At 36.1% G+C, this 22500-nt stretch overlaps 1 protein-coding gene across 4 annotated transcripts in view; it reads right to left on the reverse strand.

Moving 5' to 3' along the window:
* The window catches only part of TRAF3IP3 (TRAF3 interacting protein 3), a 967079-nt gene that overhangs the window by 209245 nt on the left and 735334 nt on the right, over positions 1-22500 (reverse strand). For all 4 annotated transcript variants that reach the window (XM_044077128.1, XM_044077127.1, XM_044077126.1 and 1 more), the window contains exon 8: positions 5719-5790. In XM_044077128.1, the coding sequence (XP_043933063.1) occupies positions 5719-5790 (72 nt within the window). The remainder of the gene's footprint in view (positions 1-5718; positions 5791-22500) is intronic.

Raw genomic sequence — 22500 nt, forward strand, 5'->3', positions numbered from 1 at the left:
CCAACATTTAAAAGTATCCCTAGTTTGGGAATTTTTCCCATATTATATTTTGCTTTCTCCATAAAGCTGGGTGTAAAGTTTGAGAAGTATGTCTTACTGAGTTGCTAACAAATTGTTGAACATCAGCTTGTGAACCTGGAAAAACTGATTTGCTAACAAGTTGTCAAATGTGAGCTTGTCAAACCAGAAAAAATGCCAGTGGAGCTGGTTGACTGTGTTGTATCTGTTATAGTGCAGGATCACTGTACAGTGGGAACAGGGAGCTTGCCCTTTCCACTTTAATGTGATCTCAGAGTTAGTATATATAATTATCAGGGGATATGGGCCCAGGAGGCCTTTTGTAAAGAAGCATACAGATAAAAATCCATAGCTGCACACTTGACCAGCAAGCTATATAAGTACAGTATAAACTTGATTATTTCTATAATTATGTATTTTGCATTTTTTTTTGCCTGATTTACAGTGACCCTCAGGACTCTACTCAGCCAATTGACCATTCATTCCCCTTTCACAAGGGGTCACAGCCAACTTTCCTGAGAATAGCCATCATTTAGACAGCCATAAGGGGGCTTCTTAAAATTAAGTCCTGGCTAGCCTACATGCATGCTAGCATCATCATGCCATGCCATACCCCCTTATGGCAGGATCATTTAGCCCTATCCCCTGATAGAAAGGCACTTCTATGTAATCTCTGGTTTCTGTCAGGGATTTTTCCACAGACACTGTGCCTATAATTGCACATCCTCCCTTTTCCCCAAAGAGGAGGGTAGACTTAAGTCTTGCCGGTCCTCTCTTCCCCTGAAATACATCCAGCAGCCACTAGAGCCACTTGACATACTCAAGTCACCTGGTGTGTAGTCAGGGCTTTATCTATACTAATAGGGCTGGCTTCCACTAAACGTTATTGAGATGTGACAAATATAAAAGTGGGGGAAAATGCACTTTACTCATCATAATATTTAGAAAAAATTACTCTCAGGAAAATTTATATTATTATTTGTTTGTGTCTCTTGGCTTTTCCCAGTTAGGGGTCGCCACAGCGGAACTCTGGTCCGCTAATGATTGGCAGTTGATTTTTTTACGTACCGGCTTGCCAGGCCTGATGCACAACCTTCAACGAAGGTACGCCCATTCACGCATGTCTCCACGCAGAAGACGCTCTAGCTGAGAATCAAAACGGACAGCGTCTTACTGTGAGGCGACAATGCTACCGCAGCACCACCACTGCTGTCTTATATTATTATTTGTATTACCTAGTAATTAAGTATAATGAAATTTCAGTCTGAGTAGTTTCCATAAAGCTCATCAGATTTTTTTTGTCTAATGATGCATTTTTCTAACATTAAAAAAAAATGTATAGGGAAAGTCTCCTATTCCCCAATCAACATGTGCTCTGTCTTAGTTCTGTGTTGGTTTACTGGTATAACAATTCACACTAATAACAGCTGAACTATCACCAGTGTCTCCCAGGAGCACTGTACAAAGAGAAAAGCATTACATGGCTTTGAAATATGCCAGGCATAGAATTTATATACTACAGTTCACATCAGCTTTGTTTAAAATGGAACCAAAAAAATATACCATCTGCTGAGTAAAATTCACAAAACCTTCTGAACTCTCTAAATGTCAGAAGACAAAAGTGGTAAATGTACCAATAAGCGTTTTGTAGATTTTACTTAGCAGTTTACATCTTTCTTTGAATCTTGGTTTCACTTTTATATGACATTTCCATGATGTTGGACTTTTTGTTTGTTTATAATGAAGTCCTAACTGTAATTAGGTGTTGTCATCTGTTCTGAAGCCTTGTGCCGTCCCACACCATCTTCCCCTATATATGGATGATCTAATACACATGGTCCTGAGTGCTATAGTTATTGTCCAGGAGTCAGCAAACACACATCTCCTGGTCCTGTAGACTGTGGTAACATGCAAGCTTCTGCTTGTACAGAAACAGGTCAGCCATAACAGGAGCACCACTATCCTCCCTCACATGGGTGACCTGGCAAATGCTGCCCACTCGCACCTTCCCCTGCCCAAATCTGATTCATTCTATTGATGACAGCCAAACTTATAACCACACACTTAATCTGATTTTAAATTAAATTAATTAGTAATGTGAGTAAATTTAACTGCTGTCTTTTGTCTAACCCATATCAAAATTACTTGTTTAGGAAAAAAGCATACTTTGCATTTTGTTTTGAGTAAAATCATGATGGATCATGCTCTAAATACATTTATTCATGGGAAATAATTTAAAAATAAGTTTATTAAAAATGTGGGGCAAGATTAAAAGAAACAACCAACTTTATCATCCCTTTCTTAAGCTGGTAATCTTAGGGCCCAATTCCAAAAGACTTGCTCTCTGCATAAGTGACCATTTACACTGAGACCAGGTCTTTTGGAATCAGGTCCCAGGTGTAAACCTGTTTATAGACATACTTTACACAGAAGTAAGTCACTTACACTGAGAGCAAGTGTTTCAGAATTAAGGAAGACTTACACTGGGAGCATCTGCTTTGGAATCTGGCCAATAAGTCTCCTAACTTTGCAAAAATTTCACCTGAAAATTCCTTAGCAAATACCTGGCAAAATGACTGCCTTTTAAAAACCTTGAATAGGTGTCTCTTTTACAGCCTAACAAAGAAGATTTGCATTGTCTGTGAAAATTTACAGTTGGAAGACATCATTTTTAACTATTTATGTGAATCAGGAAGAACTGTAAAAATGTTATGTTAAAATATGAAGCATAGCTTTTGTGAATTATTAATTTTGCAAACATGCCATATGAAGAAATTTGCCTTTATCTCAAAGTTGTGTTAGTTTTCAAAAGTTTGTAACTGATTAACCAGGGCAAAGAAGCACATTTCAAAGGTCAGCTTAAAGGTACAGCTAAGGCAATGTAGAACTGGGGAAAGATAGCTGTTGCAAAAGAATCTGGACAAAATAGAAAAATAATTATCCAAAAGGAAGGCTCTAATTCCAGTCTGGAATGGCACATGAAGTCATTGTCATCATTCCCATCTACACATATGCTCATACAGCATGTAGGATAATGGCATCTGCCAAGGGATGAAGTCACAGAGAGAGTGTTAGTGTTCAGTTAGGAGTGTCCATGAGTTCAAACACTGTCACTGATTCTAGCCAGTGGTTTATTCATGCTTCTCTTTTGACTGAACAGGTTCATGCAGTACTTTTTTAATATTTAGTCATTCATTTATTTATTTACTCTTGTCTCTTCATGGGAAAAAAACACTGACCTAGCAAGTAGTTCTGAAAAAGTATTCTAAACAGAACCATCTTGAAAAAGGGATATTGGCTAGGCTTAAAAAAGCTCACAAGGGCAGCTAGCCCAGTACTTACCTATAAACCTATAAACTGAAGGAGACATTTCAGCCCTTTCTTTTCAAGGGAGCTTCTGCTGCCTGTAAACAGTGACTCCTTAAACTGTTATGGAAAGAGAATACATTGTGCAGTTCAAAGCATGTCAGGGCCAATTATAATACAAAAATGTAAATACATTTATTTTGGAAGCCAATGAAAATTGTTGTACTTATATAGAGCTGTTATAGCTATACTCTGCATGTCTTTGGAATGGCATGCTAGCATTTTTTTGCATTACATGCTGACTCAGACATGGGGCTAACATGAATCATACCTTCACAACTTTGTAGTAAGCTATGTTCACAAGCTTCCACTGTCACATAGACTGTGTACACTGACTGAACCTTACCTCTAAAAATCACTAGAGGCCATTTTGCCATGTGCTTAGCCATGAGTACACTTTATGGCTTAGCACAAGGTTCTGTGAAATTAAAACACAAGTTTTCACTATGACAGCTCAAGGGAATATGCATTCCTAAACTACTGTAATTTTATCTTTACTTAGTGCTGTATATTCCTACATTTCTGTGGATTTATTCTTACTTTATTGTTAAGGTGTATGTGTCCTTAAATTACTATAGTTTTATGTTTATGCAGTTAGCATTCATGAATGTGGCTCCTTTGCAAAAAAGTTTATGCTGCAAAGATTTCATACCCAGATACCAAATAAATATTTGCATAAGTACTTAAAACAGAACCATTCTATTAGTAAAAGGCTAATTTGCTTACATTGCCAGATTCCTTTTTATATATTTTGTTTATATACCAGTTAAGGGCATAAGTATATTTACAGTTTAAGCTACGCCTACTCATGTTGTCTTCGACCTAGCTCATATCACTATCAGGGTTTTCATACACCTTTAGATTATGTCTTTCACCAGTGGAGGCCCATAGATTTAGTACGATTTCTGCAGTCAGTGGTGGTCTGTGGAAGGAACTTACTTCCTAGCCCAGCTGTCTGAGTTGAAAATTAGGAAAGGACACTGCCACTCTTCTCTGCATGCACTCCATGCTGCACTGCAGCTGCTGTAAACATGGAGTGCTTCCTGCATGGTCTGCATGGCCTGGTTCTGGCATCAGCTCATAGCACAAGGTGATTAATACACAGCAGTGAATGCAACACTGCAGCTTCCAGCCTCATGTTAATGCTGAATATGACAAAGAAGCATAATATGATTCGAGTTTTTGGAATGCAATGCAGTAATTCAGAAAAAAAAATTGTCAGTTACATGTTATTCTGAAACTCTTAAGTGATAAGAAAAGTATTTGGTATATTAAAATACAGACACTGGGCAATACTTAGTGTCAGTGTGGAGCATCAGCCCAGGCATCTGTTGTGGTTTTCTCTGGGAGCACACAAAATTATTGCAGGTTATTTGGGGCAGTATGTGCTCCTAACCATGTATGCCAGATGAAATAGCTTAGACACTGGACAGGTATGACATGAGTTCTGTGTCACTATGATTGTGTTTGGCTGTTTTTTACTGTTGTCCATCAAGCTGATACCGGATGTTGTCTCAGTAAGGGCTATGTTAGGTGTTTAGAAGGAGTTACCACACTTGTAAAGAACACTGATTCAGGCTGTCTCTTGCTTGGAACTTTGTTAGTACCTAGCAGTCCTGTCTTTGGCCTGGTGTGTCCTGTGGCATTCACCTAGGTTTGCCCCATGGTTTGTGGACACCCTTCAGCCATTTAAAATCTGTGTTGAGTGATTAAGAAAACTGTCAAATAATGGTCAATTGTGTTTAACTTCCCAGCATACCTTCCCAGGTGAGGAGATGGGGATCAGAAACTAATTTCAGAGACAACGGAGATGTTAGAAAAAAATCAGTATTTGTGAGGAATCCTACCCATGAGCAGTTTTGTTCCTTCCATGAGAGGTGTGCTTTAAAGTGACAAAGACGTGCATCTGTAGCACCTTAGATGATGTAGTGAAATTTAACAAATCCTCTAGGATGCAAAAAGTCCAACCATTTGCTAGACATATACCCACTCCCATCACCAAAATGAACTTATCAAGGGGAAAGAGTGAAATATTCATTCCTGTACACCACAACGTGTGCTGCTGATGACTCAGCTTTCATTAATGATCAGAGGCTTTGCAGATGAGATTACAGACACTAACAACTGGTAAGACAGACAATCATTTCAACGGTTGATCTGTGTTTGGATATACTGAGGCAGTTTGACTCAGGCCTTATTGTCTCAATTACATGAAAACAGCACTACATACAATTAGAAGTAAATGTATCACACTGCTTTTCAGACATTATGTGGTGTTTCATGACAGAGTAACAAGCATCTCATAATTCACGCACTTTGGCCCAGTATATTTACCTTTGCAGAAAGAAGTAGCTGAGTTTCCAGGGTTGTCACTTTATTTCTAAGGGCATCTTCAGCCAGCAGAGCCTGTAACATAAATTGAAAGACAATGTCACTCTCATATAACTAGAGGATTGCCTACAGTGTAAATAACAATAGTATGCATTCAGGTTTTCTACATCATGTTTAATAAATGCGTGCACTTCTTAAGATATGCAAATGATCAAAACAAATCACAAAACAATCTGCATAATGAAAGGATATTAGAGTGTATCACTGACAAAGACCCTAAATAATAAAACTGTAAAATCAGTAGGAAGAGGAAACAAAAAATATTCTTTTTTTATTCATATTTGTAGTATATTCAGTTTTAGAGAAGTCTGATAGTAAAGCTAGTTTATAACAAGAGAAATACACCCACCTGCTGCAGATGTGAAGTTTCTCATCAAGCAGTACATTTCCTGTCAATATAAATGCTTATCTACTCATAGCTCATGTCAAATGAAACATTCATCACTTCCTGAAGTGTGATGAAACTTGCTAGAAGTAACTGACACAAAATGACTGCATCTGCTTCCTGCTGGCTAAGTCAAAAAACACCTTTCAGATAAAAAATAAAGAAGTTACCTTATTTTTCTGTCTTCCTTTACTGTTCATTTACATCTATCCTTTGAAGCACACACAGAGCAAGCATATTTACTGTTTCAGTTATTCCTTAACAATGTAAAATAAAAATGAGCAAAAACACCTCTAGCCAGATGAATAAAACAAACTCTAAACAAAAGACTATGCAGTCTATCTGACCTGACTGGTGAAGTCACTATTCACTTGTGTATTCCCTTTTATTTCTTCCTTCACTCCCAGATAATATAGATTAAGGTCCTAAATATTTCCTCAGATGTTAGCTTGTACATTCACTGTACCATTTTACCAGTCTTCAAAATTTCTCAGACGTATACCTTACTTGTCCATGTCCTTATAGACATGACCTCCACAAATAAAGAGTAATTCAAACAACTTCTCATTCGTTATGATGATTTCTAACCTCTTTTTTTAATACTCTCTCATATTTTCTGTTTCAACATCCTGCTGGCTTCCTGTATGATTTTTCTCATTGTGCCTGGGTACTTTTAAGGATGTACCAGAAAATATCTATGTTCTTGCCCTGTTCTGTGGATAGCAGTATTTTTTTTCATGCAATATTACAGTTTCTGAATCCAAAATGCATTTTTATCTGCTGCTTTCTTGGCTTTTTTTAATGCTTCTTTCTTATCTGACAGTTCCTGTACTGTCCTCAGGGCTTATTGCTCTATCTTACAGACAAGGTCAGCATTTCAGTCCTTTGACACTGCTATCAAGACACAATGGAGATAGCTGTGCAGTATCTGACCCTCTGGAAAATTTCCTTACACTCCTTTTATTTTGTACTGAATTATTTTCCCAATTACACTTTGTATTTGAGCCTTTAATAATGATTCTTATTTACTAAATTGACACCACTTGCCTGATTACATTTATTTATTTATTTATTGATTGCTTGACATTTAATTACCGGGAAATTCCGACTGGGTAGAAGCCCATTTTCAGTGTAGGCCCAGGGAGAAAAGCTCCAAATTATTACAAAACATTTTAAGAACAATAATTTTACAGTCTTTAAAAAGTAAAACAAAAACATCTGCAGTTTAAATAATTATAACAAATTAGCCATAATATAAAAACATTGGTTAAGAATTGATACAAGGTATATGACAATCATTTCATATTTAGATAAATTTTAGACAGTTTGCAAAGAAATTAAATGTGAGCTAGTCTAATACAAATATGAATTCCAATATGAAGTGAGGGAAAAAATCGCCTTATGGTATATTTAGAGAGGAAAGTCAGGGAAGAGAATTAGATAGCAGTAAGGAAGTAAGTGAAGAAGGAGAGTAAGGAGATATAGGGATTGAAAAGGTACTTTTTCATGTTTAGGGATATAGTTTATCCTGGTTTTCAGCATGAACAGAAGCATAGTTTAAATAGGAAATCTTTCAGAGTGGTTCTGAAAGATGGGAGGGAGGGTCTGATCTGACTGATACAGCTAAGAAGTTCCATGCCTTAGCACCCTTGTATGAGTACAGACAATGCCTGTCAGATTGGTTAGGTTTATAGTCAGACAGGAGATTTTGGTCACTGGATCACAGTGACCGACTGGGCGCATAGCTGTGTAGCATGTTTTTTTAGTACTGAACAGGTAGATGGATGCTGGGTAATTTTATAGGTGTTAAGAAGTTGTGTATATGTTAGTTGATGTGGCATTTCTAACCAATTAAGGCTTTTCAGTGCTATACAGTGGTAGGTTCTGAAAGGGGTATGCACTGGAAATTTAACAACTTTGTTATAGGATTGTTCAAGTTTTAATTTTTGTGAATCCTGGAGGTTAGTAAGGATAAGAGCACCATAAAGAAGTGTGGGGAGGAGATAAGTAGTGGCAAGCATAGGTTTAGTTGCATTGGTGAGAATGTTTTTAGCTCTGTAAAGTATCCCTAGTTTTTGATGAGTTTTTCATATGCAATTTTGTATATGTACATCGAATGTAAGATTGTCATCCACTATCACCCCTAATAGTTTGCTATGAGAAGTGACTTCAATGGATATATTATCCAGAGAGAGAATTTTGTTTTTTCATGAGTAAGGGATTCGGGGAAAAGAAGTAATAGTTTGGTCTTTTTTGAGCTGAGTTTTGAGTTACAAAGTCATGTTTCAGTGGCTGTTAAAGCTTTCTGAATAAGTTTTTGGAGGTGCACCATGTTGTCAGGTGTGCAAATGAGAGCAGAATCATCTCCATATTGTATTAGGGTGGCCTGTTGTGTGGAAGTTTAGAGTGTGTTGGTGAAAATGTTAAAGAGGAGGGGACCAATGATACAGCCTTGTGGTACACTAGTGGTGACTGGGAGGTAAGGAGAGAATGTGGCGTGCCATTTTACGGACTGATACCCATTGGACAGGTAGCTTTTGAACCATAAAAGGGTGGGCTGAGATAGACCTAGTGAGAACATTTAAAGTAGAAGTTTGCTGTGACAAACTGTGTTGAAGGCTTTAGACAAGTCTAGAAATAAGGAAGAGACTAGACTTCACTAGTAGTCTTATTTGCTTGTTTAAGTTAAGCAGGGAGTGTTTTCAGTTTTCAGACCATTCCTTCCTATTCTTAGACAGCAATTTTTTTCTCCTGTTGTATAGCCTATTAATGGCAGTTGTTCACCAGACAGGTTTGTTTTTCCTTGAAGACCTTTCTTTGGTTCTATCAGGTATGTCAGAGTCAATACAATTGTACAGGTGCTTGTATAAAGCATTGGTGTATAACTCAGCATAGGTGTCTGTTCCATCAGTAGGGGGAGGGGCTATTTTATACCATCAAATAAGAGGTTGTAATTGGCCTTGGTGAGTTTTTTTAATCTAATTGTTGCTAAGAGTGGCCTTGTGTTATAGCTACTTCTAGTGAGTCTGATTTGTGGTCAAATCTCACCAGGGATGGCCATGCACTGGGGGTGGTGCAGTGGTCCCCCATGTTGGTGAACACTAGGTCCAGGATGTTTGAACCTCTTGAGATGTGTCAATCAGTTGGTCCAGGGCATTGAAGATAATGAAGTCCAGGAATCTTTGGGCAAGTGGGTTAGAATGCGTATAATTTACCCAGTCTATGGATGGGTAATTAAAGTCACCCAAAATCAGGGTGTTTGGTTGTATCTTGATTGACTCAAGTAGATGCAAGTAGGCTAAATGTATGTCCTGATTCATGGAGGGGCTCCTATAGCTGGCAAAGACCTGAAGAGGGGTCTTACCTGCAGTCAATTGCACTAGAAGTAATTCAAGGGAATTGTGCTGTTTAACCAATCTAGAGGTGTATTTATCTTTAACGAATATTGATACACCACCTTCAATAGTTCTCACGCCTTCAGTATGTGGTCTGAATGTGTGGTAGGAAATGTAACTTGGTATAGCTGGGGTGCTCTCTGCAGCCTTAAACCAGGTCTCAGTGACTGCAAAATTTTAGCATCTTCCAGGGTGAGGACTGCTTCTTGTGAGTGCAGATTCTGGTTTAGACTCCTAGTGTTTAGCAGCATAACCTTGAGGTTGTTTTTAGAGGGTATTTTTACATTGAGAATTTTGTTCTTGTGACATTGCCTACAAAAGACACTATGAGGATGGCAAGAGCTATAGTTAGTAACCTAAATCCTAGGAGTGACAGATGAAGACCATCTCTGGTAAAGCATCAAGGTCTGTCGACTATGTCATCTCAGGCTGACAGAAGCTGGATTGTCTTTGAATGACACCAAAAACTAAGCCAATTGTTGAAGTCAATCATTTTTTGTCTGTATTGCGTATCATCCTAGGTGAAGGTAAAATGCTGCTTAAGTCTAGGAACATTCCTGCCTGAGACACATAATCCAAGAGCTTGATCATGTCTCTCTTCATATAGTCCAGTGAGGTACATCTCAAACCATTCACACCAACTTGGACTATGATGGAGTCATAACATAACTAAGATGTTTGTTTTTGTGTTATGCTTTAGGGACTTGACTGGTGAGACACTGGTGTGTGATGTATTATGTGCACTATGTTCTGCAGTGGATGTATTATGTGAAGCATGCTTGTGTTTGTGTTTGGGAGGTCTCTGATGTTTGAGTAAGCTTCTTGTAAGGACCTCCACATATGTAAGTTTATGTGCTGTTGGTTTGTTAGGTGCAGAAGGTGAGGTGTGCATGCTGACAACCTGCTTAGTATCAGATGGACTGACTAGTGAGTGAGACAGCCTGGACTCTAGGTTCTTGATATAGATGCATTTTTCACATAATGAATTTGTGTGGACTAGAAGAAGTAAGTTGTCAGTTTACATGTAATAATTTCTACATTGCCTCAGGATGCCCAGGTCGACCAAACTGGCTGGAGAAACTGTGGGAAACTGTCCATCCATAATCTATGTAGGTTGATGTGGTCAGAAAATAGGGACAGGACAGGAAAGAACAGGTAAAGTGAGGACAGGAGAAATGGACCAAAGATACAAAGGGCTAGTTGGTAGGGTCTGTGTTGGTACCTCAAGAGCTTCACTAAATGTTACCGCCTGTCAGTGAGGGACAATCACGAGAACTCATGGACAGATCACCAGCAGAGTACTAAGGGAAAATTTGCAGTCAAAATTGTTTGTGTTTATAACCACCACTGGTTCCCACTGCTGTGAGGCAGTATGCAATGCACAAATGTGGTGCTATGTAGCAAATGAGCACAACCTGATCTAAACAAACTAACCAATAAAAAAGCTCAAAACTGAGCCCTGTTCCAGCAATCTTCAATCAGATGAGTTTGAACTGCACACGCCTGCCACTAGGGTACATGGGAACCCTCTCCAACAAAAGATGGCCTGGTTTAGTGCTCAAGTTATACAAGCAGAACTACATTCAGCAAGTCTGATCTAGTCTATGCTACAGCAAATGAAGTGCAACAATTTTAGTACAAAAAAAGTTCAAATAAGCAGTGATATGGTAAAAATGCAGTATATAGTGAAAAATTCTACTTAAGCTTTGCAGAGATCACTAGATGGCTTGTATTTATTTATGTACCAAATGACAGCAAACTGATTCAAACAAAGTAACCAATAAAAAAGCTCAGAACTGAGCAATGTTCCAGCAACCTTCAATCAGATGAGTTCTCACTGCACATTCCTGCTACTAGGGTACAGGAGAACCCTCTCCAACAAAAGATGTCCTTGTTTAATGCTCGAATTATACAAACATAACTAGATTCAGCAGGTCTGAATCTAGTCTATGCTATAGCAAACAAAGTGCAATAATAAAAAAAAACAGTTCAAATAAGCAGTGACATGGTAAAAAAGCAGTTCAAAAGTGCAATATGCAGAAAAAAATTCTACTTAAGTTTTACAGAGATCAGCAGATGACTTGGATTTGGTTATTTAGCAAATGAGAGCAAATTGATTTAAACAAATTAACCAATTAACCAATAAAAAAGCTCAAAACAGATCCCTGTTCCAGTAACCTTCAATCAGATGAGTTCTAACTGCACATTCCTGCCACTATGGTGCAGGGGAACCCTCTCCAACAAAAGATGGTCTGGTTTAGTGCTCAAGTTATACAAACAGAGGTAGATTCAGCAGGTCTGAATCTAGTCTGTGCTACAGCAAACAAAGTGCAACAATTTCAGAAAAAAAACAGTTCAAACAAGCAGGCACAATAAGCCTTCAATCAGCAATTCCAAGATCAGAAGGGCAGAAGATCCCTCTCCTCTCACAAGAGTGTAGACCACAAACCTTCTTAATGTAAAATAACTAGTCTGAAACCCAAGTACTTAAACCAGAACTAAGACACTTTTAGAAAAACAGACACACTAAGCCTTCAACCAGCAATTCCCAGCTTAGGAGGATGTAAGCTACCTCTCTTGCCACAGGAGTATAGACTACAAACCTTCCTAATGTAAAACAACTGGCCTGAAGCCCAAATGCTTAAACCAAAAGGCTTAGAATAACATTTACAATTTAATCAGGCTACTAACAAGCAGTAATACATGCACCATAATAAATGCAACTGAGCACTTTTAAGAACAAGCAGCAAAAGCAAAATAAAGTAACAAAGTAGGAAGAAACACAAATACAGTAAAAGCAGTTGACTACAGTGCATTTTTTCTTTTTTTTTTAGGTTAAGTTGGAAGGGAGGAAACAGAAGATAATTTAAGGTTGAGAAACTAAGGGGTGGGCCTTCCCAAATGATCTCTCTGTACTCAGTAGAATGAGCTGATGAGATGGGACTGGGAGAAGTTAAAAAATCTGATTTATAGTATGGGCAGGCAACTCAAGCCACAAAATGTAAGAACATAACAACTGAGCAGGAGACCAAAATAAAATGCAGCCAGAGATCAGCAATATTCAGGCAGAGTACAGGAAGCAGGCCAAACAAACACTTCAGCTCAACAGAGATATTGCTAAGAGAGCAATGCTGCTTCTCAGCTCCTCCCACCAATTAATTAATTTTATTCACTGTTTGCAAAGGAAGTCTTTGCTAACTGTTTTAACTGACCCTAGCCAATACCTTTTAAAATTCCAACAGAACAGAAAACATAAAACAAAAGAAATGTAATGCAAGAATAAGATACAAAATAGAAGTAACCAAATCTTAAATGAAAAACTTCAATTCAAAATAAAATGCAGCTAGGGATCAGCAATTGTCTAAGGGGAGGATTTTTAGGAAGCTCCAGTTAGTAGAAGATAGTGTAATAATGAACATTTCTGGGTTAAACTTGGAAAGGTAACATGTTGCTTTATAAATGTGCTATTTAACTGGATCTGTGAGATGTGTAGTCATACAGACTGGGAGATGAACACTAAGAGAGTCAGACATTGTGCACATGGAGTATTTGATAAGATCTGAGACTTCAGTCCAGTCTACTAGAGAATTTGATGTCTTGCTATAATGTGTGAGGCTATTATTTAGTTATATGAAACCCTATAAGTTCATGGTAGTTCATATTATATATAGGTTGTATGAGATAGAGTTTATGTCCAATAAACTGACTTTCACATCATCTAGTAATATTTTTTTCTTCTGGAAATGTTTTGAATATCCAATGTGGGATATCTTCCAGTATAGCTTTATTGTCACTAGGAGGGATATAAAGCTCAGCAATACAAATTTGTTTATAATTGTATATTTTGATGAAAGCAATAAGAAGCCCTGCTGAACTGAATTTTGGTGTTGGCTTGGTGTAAGGGGAGATGTGACAGGTACTGGGAAATATTAAAGCAATACCACCACCTTTAATCTGTATATGGTCAGTATAGATGATATTATAGTCAGGCAGTATAGCTTCAAAGTCATTTATGCTGGATTAAGCCATGTTTCAGTTACAAAGAGAACATCAGACTTAATTTGCATTATTTAGACATGTAATTAGCAGTTTTATTTCTTGCGCTTCTAGCATTTATAGCAGCAGAAATTAAATCACCAGGATTGGGGACTGGCTGTTGCTGGGTTATAGAAGTGTGTGGGAGAGAATTATCTTTATGTTCATTTTGACAGATGGCCAGGATTAGGGTGTATACCTCCTCCTAGAAGGATTTTAGTATACTGAGGAATTATGCATACATGTTTTTTGGAGAGGATCCTTACACTTAATTTTGTTTTGGTTTGAGATTATGTGCAATTAATCAGCCATATTTGCAATAAAGGTGAGGGGGTAATATTAAATAGGTTTAGTGCAATTTGTGGAGAGTGTAAAGAGTAAGCATGGATAGGAGGTTGGGACAGAGTTAGAGAGATGTTGCAAGATATTATTGAGTCATGGTAGGATGAAAGATGGCACAGTAGGAGGAGAAGAATAGAAGATAAGCTGAAGAATATCATAATTAAGTACAGGAATCTCTATTTTATAGATGTCAGGTGGTGGTGGTGAAATAGCAATGAAGAAGGAAACAAGAAGTTGCAGGACAGTAGGACAGTGATGGTGGATTCTGAAACCTGGAAGAGGATAGGTAAGGAGAGAAGTCTTTGCTAAAAATAAAGAGATGTAGGTTGTCCTGGTATCTTCTCTGGAATGTAAGGAATAGAGGTCATTAGGGGCTAGGCTATAACATTGTAGTCTAAATAAGAATAAATAAGGGTTTATGTGGGGGAAAAAAGATACAATGTGGAACAGATAGGTACTATTAGGGGTCTACTTCATAACACTGAAATTTCATAATGTTGAATTTCATAACATTGAGACCATAACATTGAAAATTCAGAACATTAAAAACCCAACACACTGAAAACTCAGAACATTACAAGTGTGCTTATAACATTGAAAACTGCATTGCACAAGTAAATAAGATCCCCTCCAGCTACAAAACCACCTAACTAATAAACACATTTTCTACTACATTTCTGCAAGGGGTGAAGTCCCCCCTGCACCTCCCACACCCCCATAAATTAAATATACCAACTCCAAGATCACACTACAGTGGGAAAAAGTTAATTTCCTAACCTTGGTGTATGGTAATTGTGATACAGTGAGGTTAGCAAATTAACCCTTTTCCACTGTAGTGTGATTTTGGAGTTGATATAATTAATTTATGGGTGTGTGGGCATGCAGGGGGGCTTGCCCCCCCCCGCCTAAATTTAGTATAAAGTGTGTTTGTTAGTTAGGTGTTGTTATAGGTGGAGAGGATGTTATTTACATATGCATTGTAATTTTCAGTTTTATGAAGCACACTTTCAATGTTCTGAGTTTTCAATGTTTTGGGTTTTCAGTGTTTTGGGATTTAGATATTTTGGTCTTAATGCTATGAAATTCAGTGTTATGAAATTTCAGTGTTATGAAGTAGACCCACTATTAAGGAAGGTTGTGATTATAAATGGATATAGTGCAAAGCAGTATTGGAGGGAGAAAGATAGTTGGTGTGACATTGTGAGGTATTACCAGCTGTACCAGGAGAAGTAAGACAGTGCATGTGTGGCATATGCCAGCATGGCTGGATGAAGTTGTGTAAATAATCTTATGCCATTTGACTGTCACGTTGATTTGTACAGATATTTGTATTAAAATAAAGCTGCTTATGTTAAAGATGTGGCAACAGAATCTTAACAGAGTTCTGAATGTGTATTACGCCACAGTCAGGTGACTAAATGTGATATCATTCTATAACCAGCTGAGGGATGGAACTTTGAAAGCAGCAGTTTGTTTTTGTTTTTCTTTGGAATATGGTAGAGAGGATCTATGTCAGTTATCACAGTTCAGTTGTTCAGTTGTTAGTTGTACTGTTCAGTTAGTGTGTAGTATCTCACCTTGCCTTATGGAAGTGAGCATCTCATAAGTACATCTTGTCTTGTGATATTAAGTGAGTTAACTATGGATAGTTTCTCTTTAGTTTGTTTAGGAATAATACAGTGAGATTAGTTTAGTATTATATTTTTTTGCATCTGTAAGATTCTGTTCAACTGTGTTATTTCTATATTTCCTGTGACTTGAAACTCTGATGTTTATTGTAACTAAATATTAAGTATTCTCCTGTTTTCTATTTTATTATCCATTAGTAAATGTTTTTATACCTTTTCATTGTAGTTGGTCTTTTAGTGAATACTTTTAGCAACTTGAGAGTACTTGTGCTTATTTTAGTGACCACCGATATGCCTTACTGCTTCGGTCACATTCTATCACTTATATCAGTATCAATTCTACACAGTATAATTGGTTACCCTTTGTAAGAGCCTAAAAGTACTGGCTGGTGGCAGCAATCTACCTTGTAGTCTGGAGAGAGGGGACACAGATGGTAAATCTGTGTCAGCCTTTCTCAGGTGTGTGTGTGTGTGTGTGTGTGTGTGTGTGTGTGTGTGTGTGTGTGTGTGTGTGTGTGTCTGAAAAATCAGATATTCAAGTGTGTGTGTCAGATACTTGGAACTGGGACACAGTGTTCCAAGGTGGGTCTTGTTTGGGATCTGGAGAGAAAGACAGTCCAGTCCTAGTGGAACATGTTCACTGTGTGCTCTTGGTAGAAATTGTGTTTGATGCAGAGAGTTGCATTTGAAAATACTATGTAAATCTATTCCTGTTTTTAGTGACCACCTCTCACAATTGTCAGTGGTGAGGATTGAGGCTCCTTGATTGCTGACCTGGGGTTAAGAGGGTCCATCACAGTTGGGAATGGGGCTAAAAATTAAATACAGATAGAGAGGAAACAACAAACAGAAGTATATGTAAAGAAGTAGTAAGGTCATTTAGGGAGGGTTTTGGAATAAGAATCACAAGTGAATTTGTATGTAGGATGTATAATATTAGAGTAAGAGGGGGTGGGTGAGAATACGGGAACAAAATGAAGTTGAGAGTAGCAAGGCTGAAAAGAGCAGGCTTCCCACCCTCAGGTCAATTTACAATGGAAAGCAGTTTATAGCAAGAATAAAGCAATTAACAAAGAGATGCGAGTAAAACAGGTTGTCTTTTTCTGAGCCTAAATAACTGGCATATGCAGTATAGTCTACCTGTCAAGCTAAAGGGGGACAGTGGCCAGCTTAGTCAAAGGTCCTTAACGTGCATGGACTATTTCACAAAGACGTTCATTCTCAGAGCAGACATGTCTTTAACTAATTAAAGTTAATAGACAGCAAGATTCTTCATGATAAATATGCTTGCATTAAACACTGACAAAATTCTCAGTAAACTTTTAGGTGTAGGCCTTGTGGCAGAGCTCTTGCAATATCAAGGTCAGATGCAGTGACCACAAGCTCTGAAATGAAAGAAAGAAAAAAAAAGCTCACCTAAGCTGTAAAATCATATTGAGGTAATAAAGTTAGTACTTATTATACTAACATATAAACCCATATCTGTTTTAAATGTGAATTATAAAATGTGTATGTCCATTCTAGCAAACAGATTGAACATAATTTTACCTAGAATAATTAGTTTAGATAAATTAGGCTTTATTTATAAAAGACAAACTTCTGATAATATGAAAAGACTTATTACTTTAATTGTTCTTATGAATATTAGAAAACAATCCATTTTATTAGCATACATGTTGTAAAAGCATTCAACTCTCTAGACTGGATTTTTTTATTCAAAACTTTAATTTAGTTTGACTTCCATCCTCAGTTTACTTCAGTGCTAAAATCTATCTATAATAATAATAAAGCCTATGTAAAATTAGGGCCTTTTACCTCAAGCTTTATAAATATAACAAAAGGAACTAAATAAAGTTATCCCCTTTTCCTCTATTATTTGCCGTTGCTACTGACATCTTTGCAATTTTAATTAAGTCTAAATCTAAGATATTGAGCTTAGAAATTAATCAATAGTATAAATCAAAATGTATTCAATTTGCAGATGATATTCGATTAACTCTGGAAAATTCTAATAACACATTAAAAAATTGAATGGTGTTATAGAACATTTTCAAAGGATCTCTAATTTTCATTTCAATAGCTAAATCTAATTACTTTCTTATTAATAGTAAAGATTCATTAAATTCAGATCTTAAATTATTTTGTAAAAAAATCTTCTGAGCTACTTTAATTAGCTATAAATATACTAAAGGCAACACAAGAAATTTTAAAATTTAACTATGATGGAAAAAAATCATATCATTAATCACTAATCTAATTAACTACTGGAACAACATTTTTATTACATTTGAAGATATATTACAAATAATTAAAATTATATTATTTCCAAAGATTTTATATGCAAATCAATCTCTTATTCTTCCACCCAACAAGAAACAAATAAAAAAATAAATAAATATAATACTATTAGATTTTTTACAGTATCCAAGTAGAACCTAGATTAAGCTTATATCAACATATTAGACCATAGATCTCTGGGGACATTAACTTTCTGAATATAGATTTCAAACGATTAAACCCCACAATCTGTGTAACAACAGGGCAGGCACACAGCATCAGAGGTTCCAAGAGTCAAAATAAAAACTGTTTATTGTATGTGAGTGCTTTAATGAGCCACATTGCTTCATCAGACATAAAACACAATACTAAACCAATATAAATATAGTCAAACTAAAAGCAATCAAACAATCATAATTGACAAAATTCCCTCCAAAACACCCCATTATTAAAGTGATGTTCTAATTCACTTTAGTGTTAAAGCAAAAGAACACTATATACCAAATGGTATTCCATAACATATCATTTTAATTTCCTGGATTTCAATACTGGTCTCATGGGGACAGAGTCATTCAGCCCATGCCCCTGATGTGCTCCTGATCTTAGTATCCATTGTAGCTCTACACTTTCTGTCCTATTAATAAAATCCCCCAACCTATCACTCTCAACTAAAACATGCAAAACCTGAAAAAGAAAAACATGTTCAGATCCTGCTTGTAGGGTATGCTTAGCTAAAACACTATAGTCAAGACCTTTCTGAGTATGGTAGGTATGATCCCTAATGCATTTCTTTAAACAGCAGTTGATTTTGCCTTTCTGAATATAGATACTTATGCGAAAAAATGATACTTACAACTATTTTTAATTGGCTAGATAATAGTATATTTCAGATTGGGAAATAAAAATTCTAAATCTTAATCTCAAATGTTCTAATCCTTTTTGGATATTTATTTGCAATTATATACACTTTAGTATTTATCCTCCAACAAAATTAGAGCTTTAGAAAAATAATATCGAATAATTTATATTACAAGTTTTGGCTCGAGACTCTTAGACTATTCCATTATTAAAAAATTAACAAATGATGTTCCAATTAATATTCTTCATAATATGGAGACAATTCTTTTGTTAGCATCAATGTTTTTATGGTTTAAAAATTAAATTATTTGAATCTCTATGTATAGAATATAATATTGATATTAGTAATTTATCTCATTTACAATTAGTTATTACTTTAATTCATAATACATTTTCAAGCATTTCTAGTTATATTAAGTAAAGGGTTTCCACAATTGTTAAAAATTTAAAATTATATTATTTATAAAAATCAAGAAATTAATAATTTAATTTCCACACTACATTCAAACCTTGCAGTTGATTATAGAATTTGAATGATAAATTTTGGAACTTTATTATCAAAGCACATCAAATTACTTTTACTGATCAAAATGAAAAAAAGAAAGCTTACTCTTTCTATTTCTAAAACCTCTTGGTCTCTACATTGGAGATTATTTCCTTGGAAATTCATTTAGAGAGTTTTTTTGAGTCTTAATAGAGTACTAGATTTAATAAAAATTCTATAATTGAACATTGAAGATGTATAAAAACATAGTAAAGTCAACTGGTTTCACATAGTGTTTGATTGTCCCATGCTATCTGAATTTTGGGAAAAGATTCAAGATTTTTTAAACTTTTAAGGACTGATTCTTTTATACTTTCAAAAGAGATGATTCTATCCAATGTTATTGAGATTAATAATAAAAAAAAGACCTTTTCTACTTAACTTGGACAATTTTTGCTGTGGCCAGAAAGATCATCACAAGGAAGTGAAAGAAATCTTCACCAACTCAATATGAAGAATTTATTTTTTCCTTCTAAAAGACAATGCTAATGAAGAAATAGCAACTAAAATGAATAGAATTTTTCCTACAAAATTAAGGATAATCATTAGCTAAAAATGTTGAACTCATTGAAACTTTTTCAACATAAACTCATTTATCTTAGCAGATATTTAAACTTTTAACTTGCTTGTGTTATTTACATGTAATTTACTCTCAGCAATTTGCATATTATGTACATAGCTAACTTATTTCAATTTATTGATTTTTTGTTTTTAAACTCAATTGGTAAAATGTTTTATTTATATTGTTACATTCTGTTATTTTAATTTAAATGAAAAAAATTAGAAAAAAATGCAGGGGAAATATAAGAGCAGAGTAATGGCAAGAAAGTGTATGAAAGTAAGCTCAAAGTAGTTTTAGCAGGAGGTATACTGATAGAGACACACAGTAATGCAATGTAGATGCACAGCTATTTCGAACAAATTATCAGAACATGGCACTACACTAGTATACACAATATAACACCATCACGCTTATTAAACATTCATGACATTAGCCAGTACATCAAGAATTATAATATCTATATCTATATGTATATCTATATCTAGCTATCTATATATATATATATATATATATATATATATATATATATATATCCCAGAACACCAGCAACTCACATTACATACATATATGTTAAAGGGAAACACACTCAGCATAAATAAAGCTTATCTAATCCAAATGAAAGTGTTACAAATATAACACACTACCAAAGTCTTTTCACTGTTTTACACAGTTTTAGAACAAACAGAAATGTGATAACATATACCTGCTCTATGAAGGAAGATAGTGACTGGATGTAAGAGGAGAAAACACTGAGGGTATATTTAGCAGTGCATTCTACTACAGTGACAATCCCACCCTCAGGTCAGTTTATAGCTAAGAGCAATTTATAGCTGGAACAAAGCAATTAACAAAGAGATGCAAGTAAAACAGTGTGGCTGTTTTTCCCCTGGCATTAAATAACTTGCATAGGCAATATAGTTTACTGGGCAAGCGAAAGGAGACAGTGGCCAACTTAGAGTTCCTTAGAGTGCACAGACTATTTCACAGAGATTTTCAGTCAAAGAACAGTCATATATTTAAAATGATTAGACTTAATATGCAGTAAGGTTCTTCATGATAAATATGCTTAGATTAAACACTGACAATATTCTCAGTAAAGTTGTAGGTGTAGGGCCTTGTGGCAGAGCTTCTGCAATATTGAGGTCAGATGTAATGACTGCACAGGCTATTAAGCTCTGACAGAATTGTCATTAAGCTTGTAGGTGTATGGCCTTGTAGCAGAGGTCCTGCAATATCAGGGTCAGATGTAGTAACCACAGGCTCCACTCTGTGAAGGAAGATAGTGGCAGGGTGTAAGAGTAGATGGGTCTACTTCACGTTGTCATAAACTGACAATATTGAGTCTGATATTGTCGGCACGACAATATCGAAAGTGGAGAACATTGTGGAAGTAAACGGAAATCTCCATAAGGGGAGATTTCCATTTACCTCAATGTAGTAAGGTCTCGGAGTTGGTATATTTAAGTAGGGGGGGCGTGGGTGGTGCAGGGGGGCTTCCCCCCCACCTACGCCATTTCGTTTTTTTTTATTTGTTTTTTTTTTTATGTTATTCGATGTTTTACTTAATTGATCACTAAAGTTCGACCTTTATTGATTCGATTAAGTAAACTTTCAATAACGTGATATAGACATGAGTAGACAACACTTTGCTTATCATGCTCCAGTGAATGCCTCCAGGTGTTTCTGCAGTTACCTCCGACTGCAATTAGGCATCAAATATAGCTTGTTCATATTTGCATTAATAATTCTAAAACCATGCTATATGCAATGTACCAGAATATTTTATCTTGAAGCATACATGACGGCAAACACAATTGTATTGATACTTGACATCTGTCAGTGAGCATTTGTTAGAACTGTAAGCTGATAACTTCATTTTTTAAAGGCTCAAGCCGCACACACTGTGAGTTAACGGTACACAGTCAAAACAGCTGTACTGGAGGGAAACAGTTAACACAGTCTAACCACTGTCACCACTAATTCATCTCTCTGTCCCTACTTGAGGATTAAGTGTGAAAGATATATATATATATATATATATATATATATATATATATATATATATATATATATATATATATATATATATGTGTGTGTATATGGATTCACTTTATATCCTCAAAATACTGAAATGCCGAAATTCAGTATGTCGAGGCTATAAAGTCAAAACCTAAAAAGAACGAAAACTCAGAAGCGCAAAATTCAAAATCTCGCATATCGGAGATTATGAATTAGCACTTCTGCTCTCCACAAACACAAACCTCCCTCCCCACACACAAACACAAGCTCTGTACTACATAAAAGTAAGGAGGCAAGCCCCCCTGCACCCCACACCCCCCTTACTTAAATATTCTAACTCCAAGGTCATACTACATACAAACACACACAAAACACCACCACACAAGCTACATTCACCTTGCACACACACACACACACACACACACACACACACACACACACACCACAGCCCCTACCCAAAACCCTTAACACATAAACACTTACCTAAATCCAGAACCACAGCGAAACACCAGAAGCACTAATTCAAAATATCCAGTATGCGAGGTTTTGAATTTCGTACTTCTGAGGTTTCGTTCTTTTCAGGATTCCACTTTATGGGCTCGAAATACTGAATTTCGATATTTCAGTCGTTCAAGCTTCTAAAGTGAATATATATATATATATATATATATATATATATA

This window comes from Protopterus annectens, chromosome 7.part0, assembly GCF_019279795.1.
Source record: "Protopterus annectens isolate FY-2018-M chromosome 7.part0, PAN1.0, whole genome shotgun sequence".
In the NCBI taxonomy this organism is placed as follows: domain Eukaryota; kingdom Metazoa; phylum Chordata; order Ceratodontiformes; family Protopteridae; genus Protopterus; species Protopterus annectens.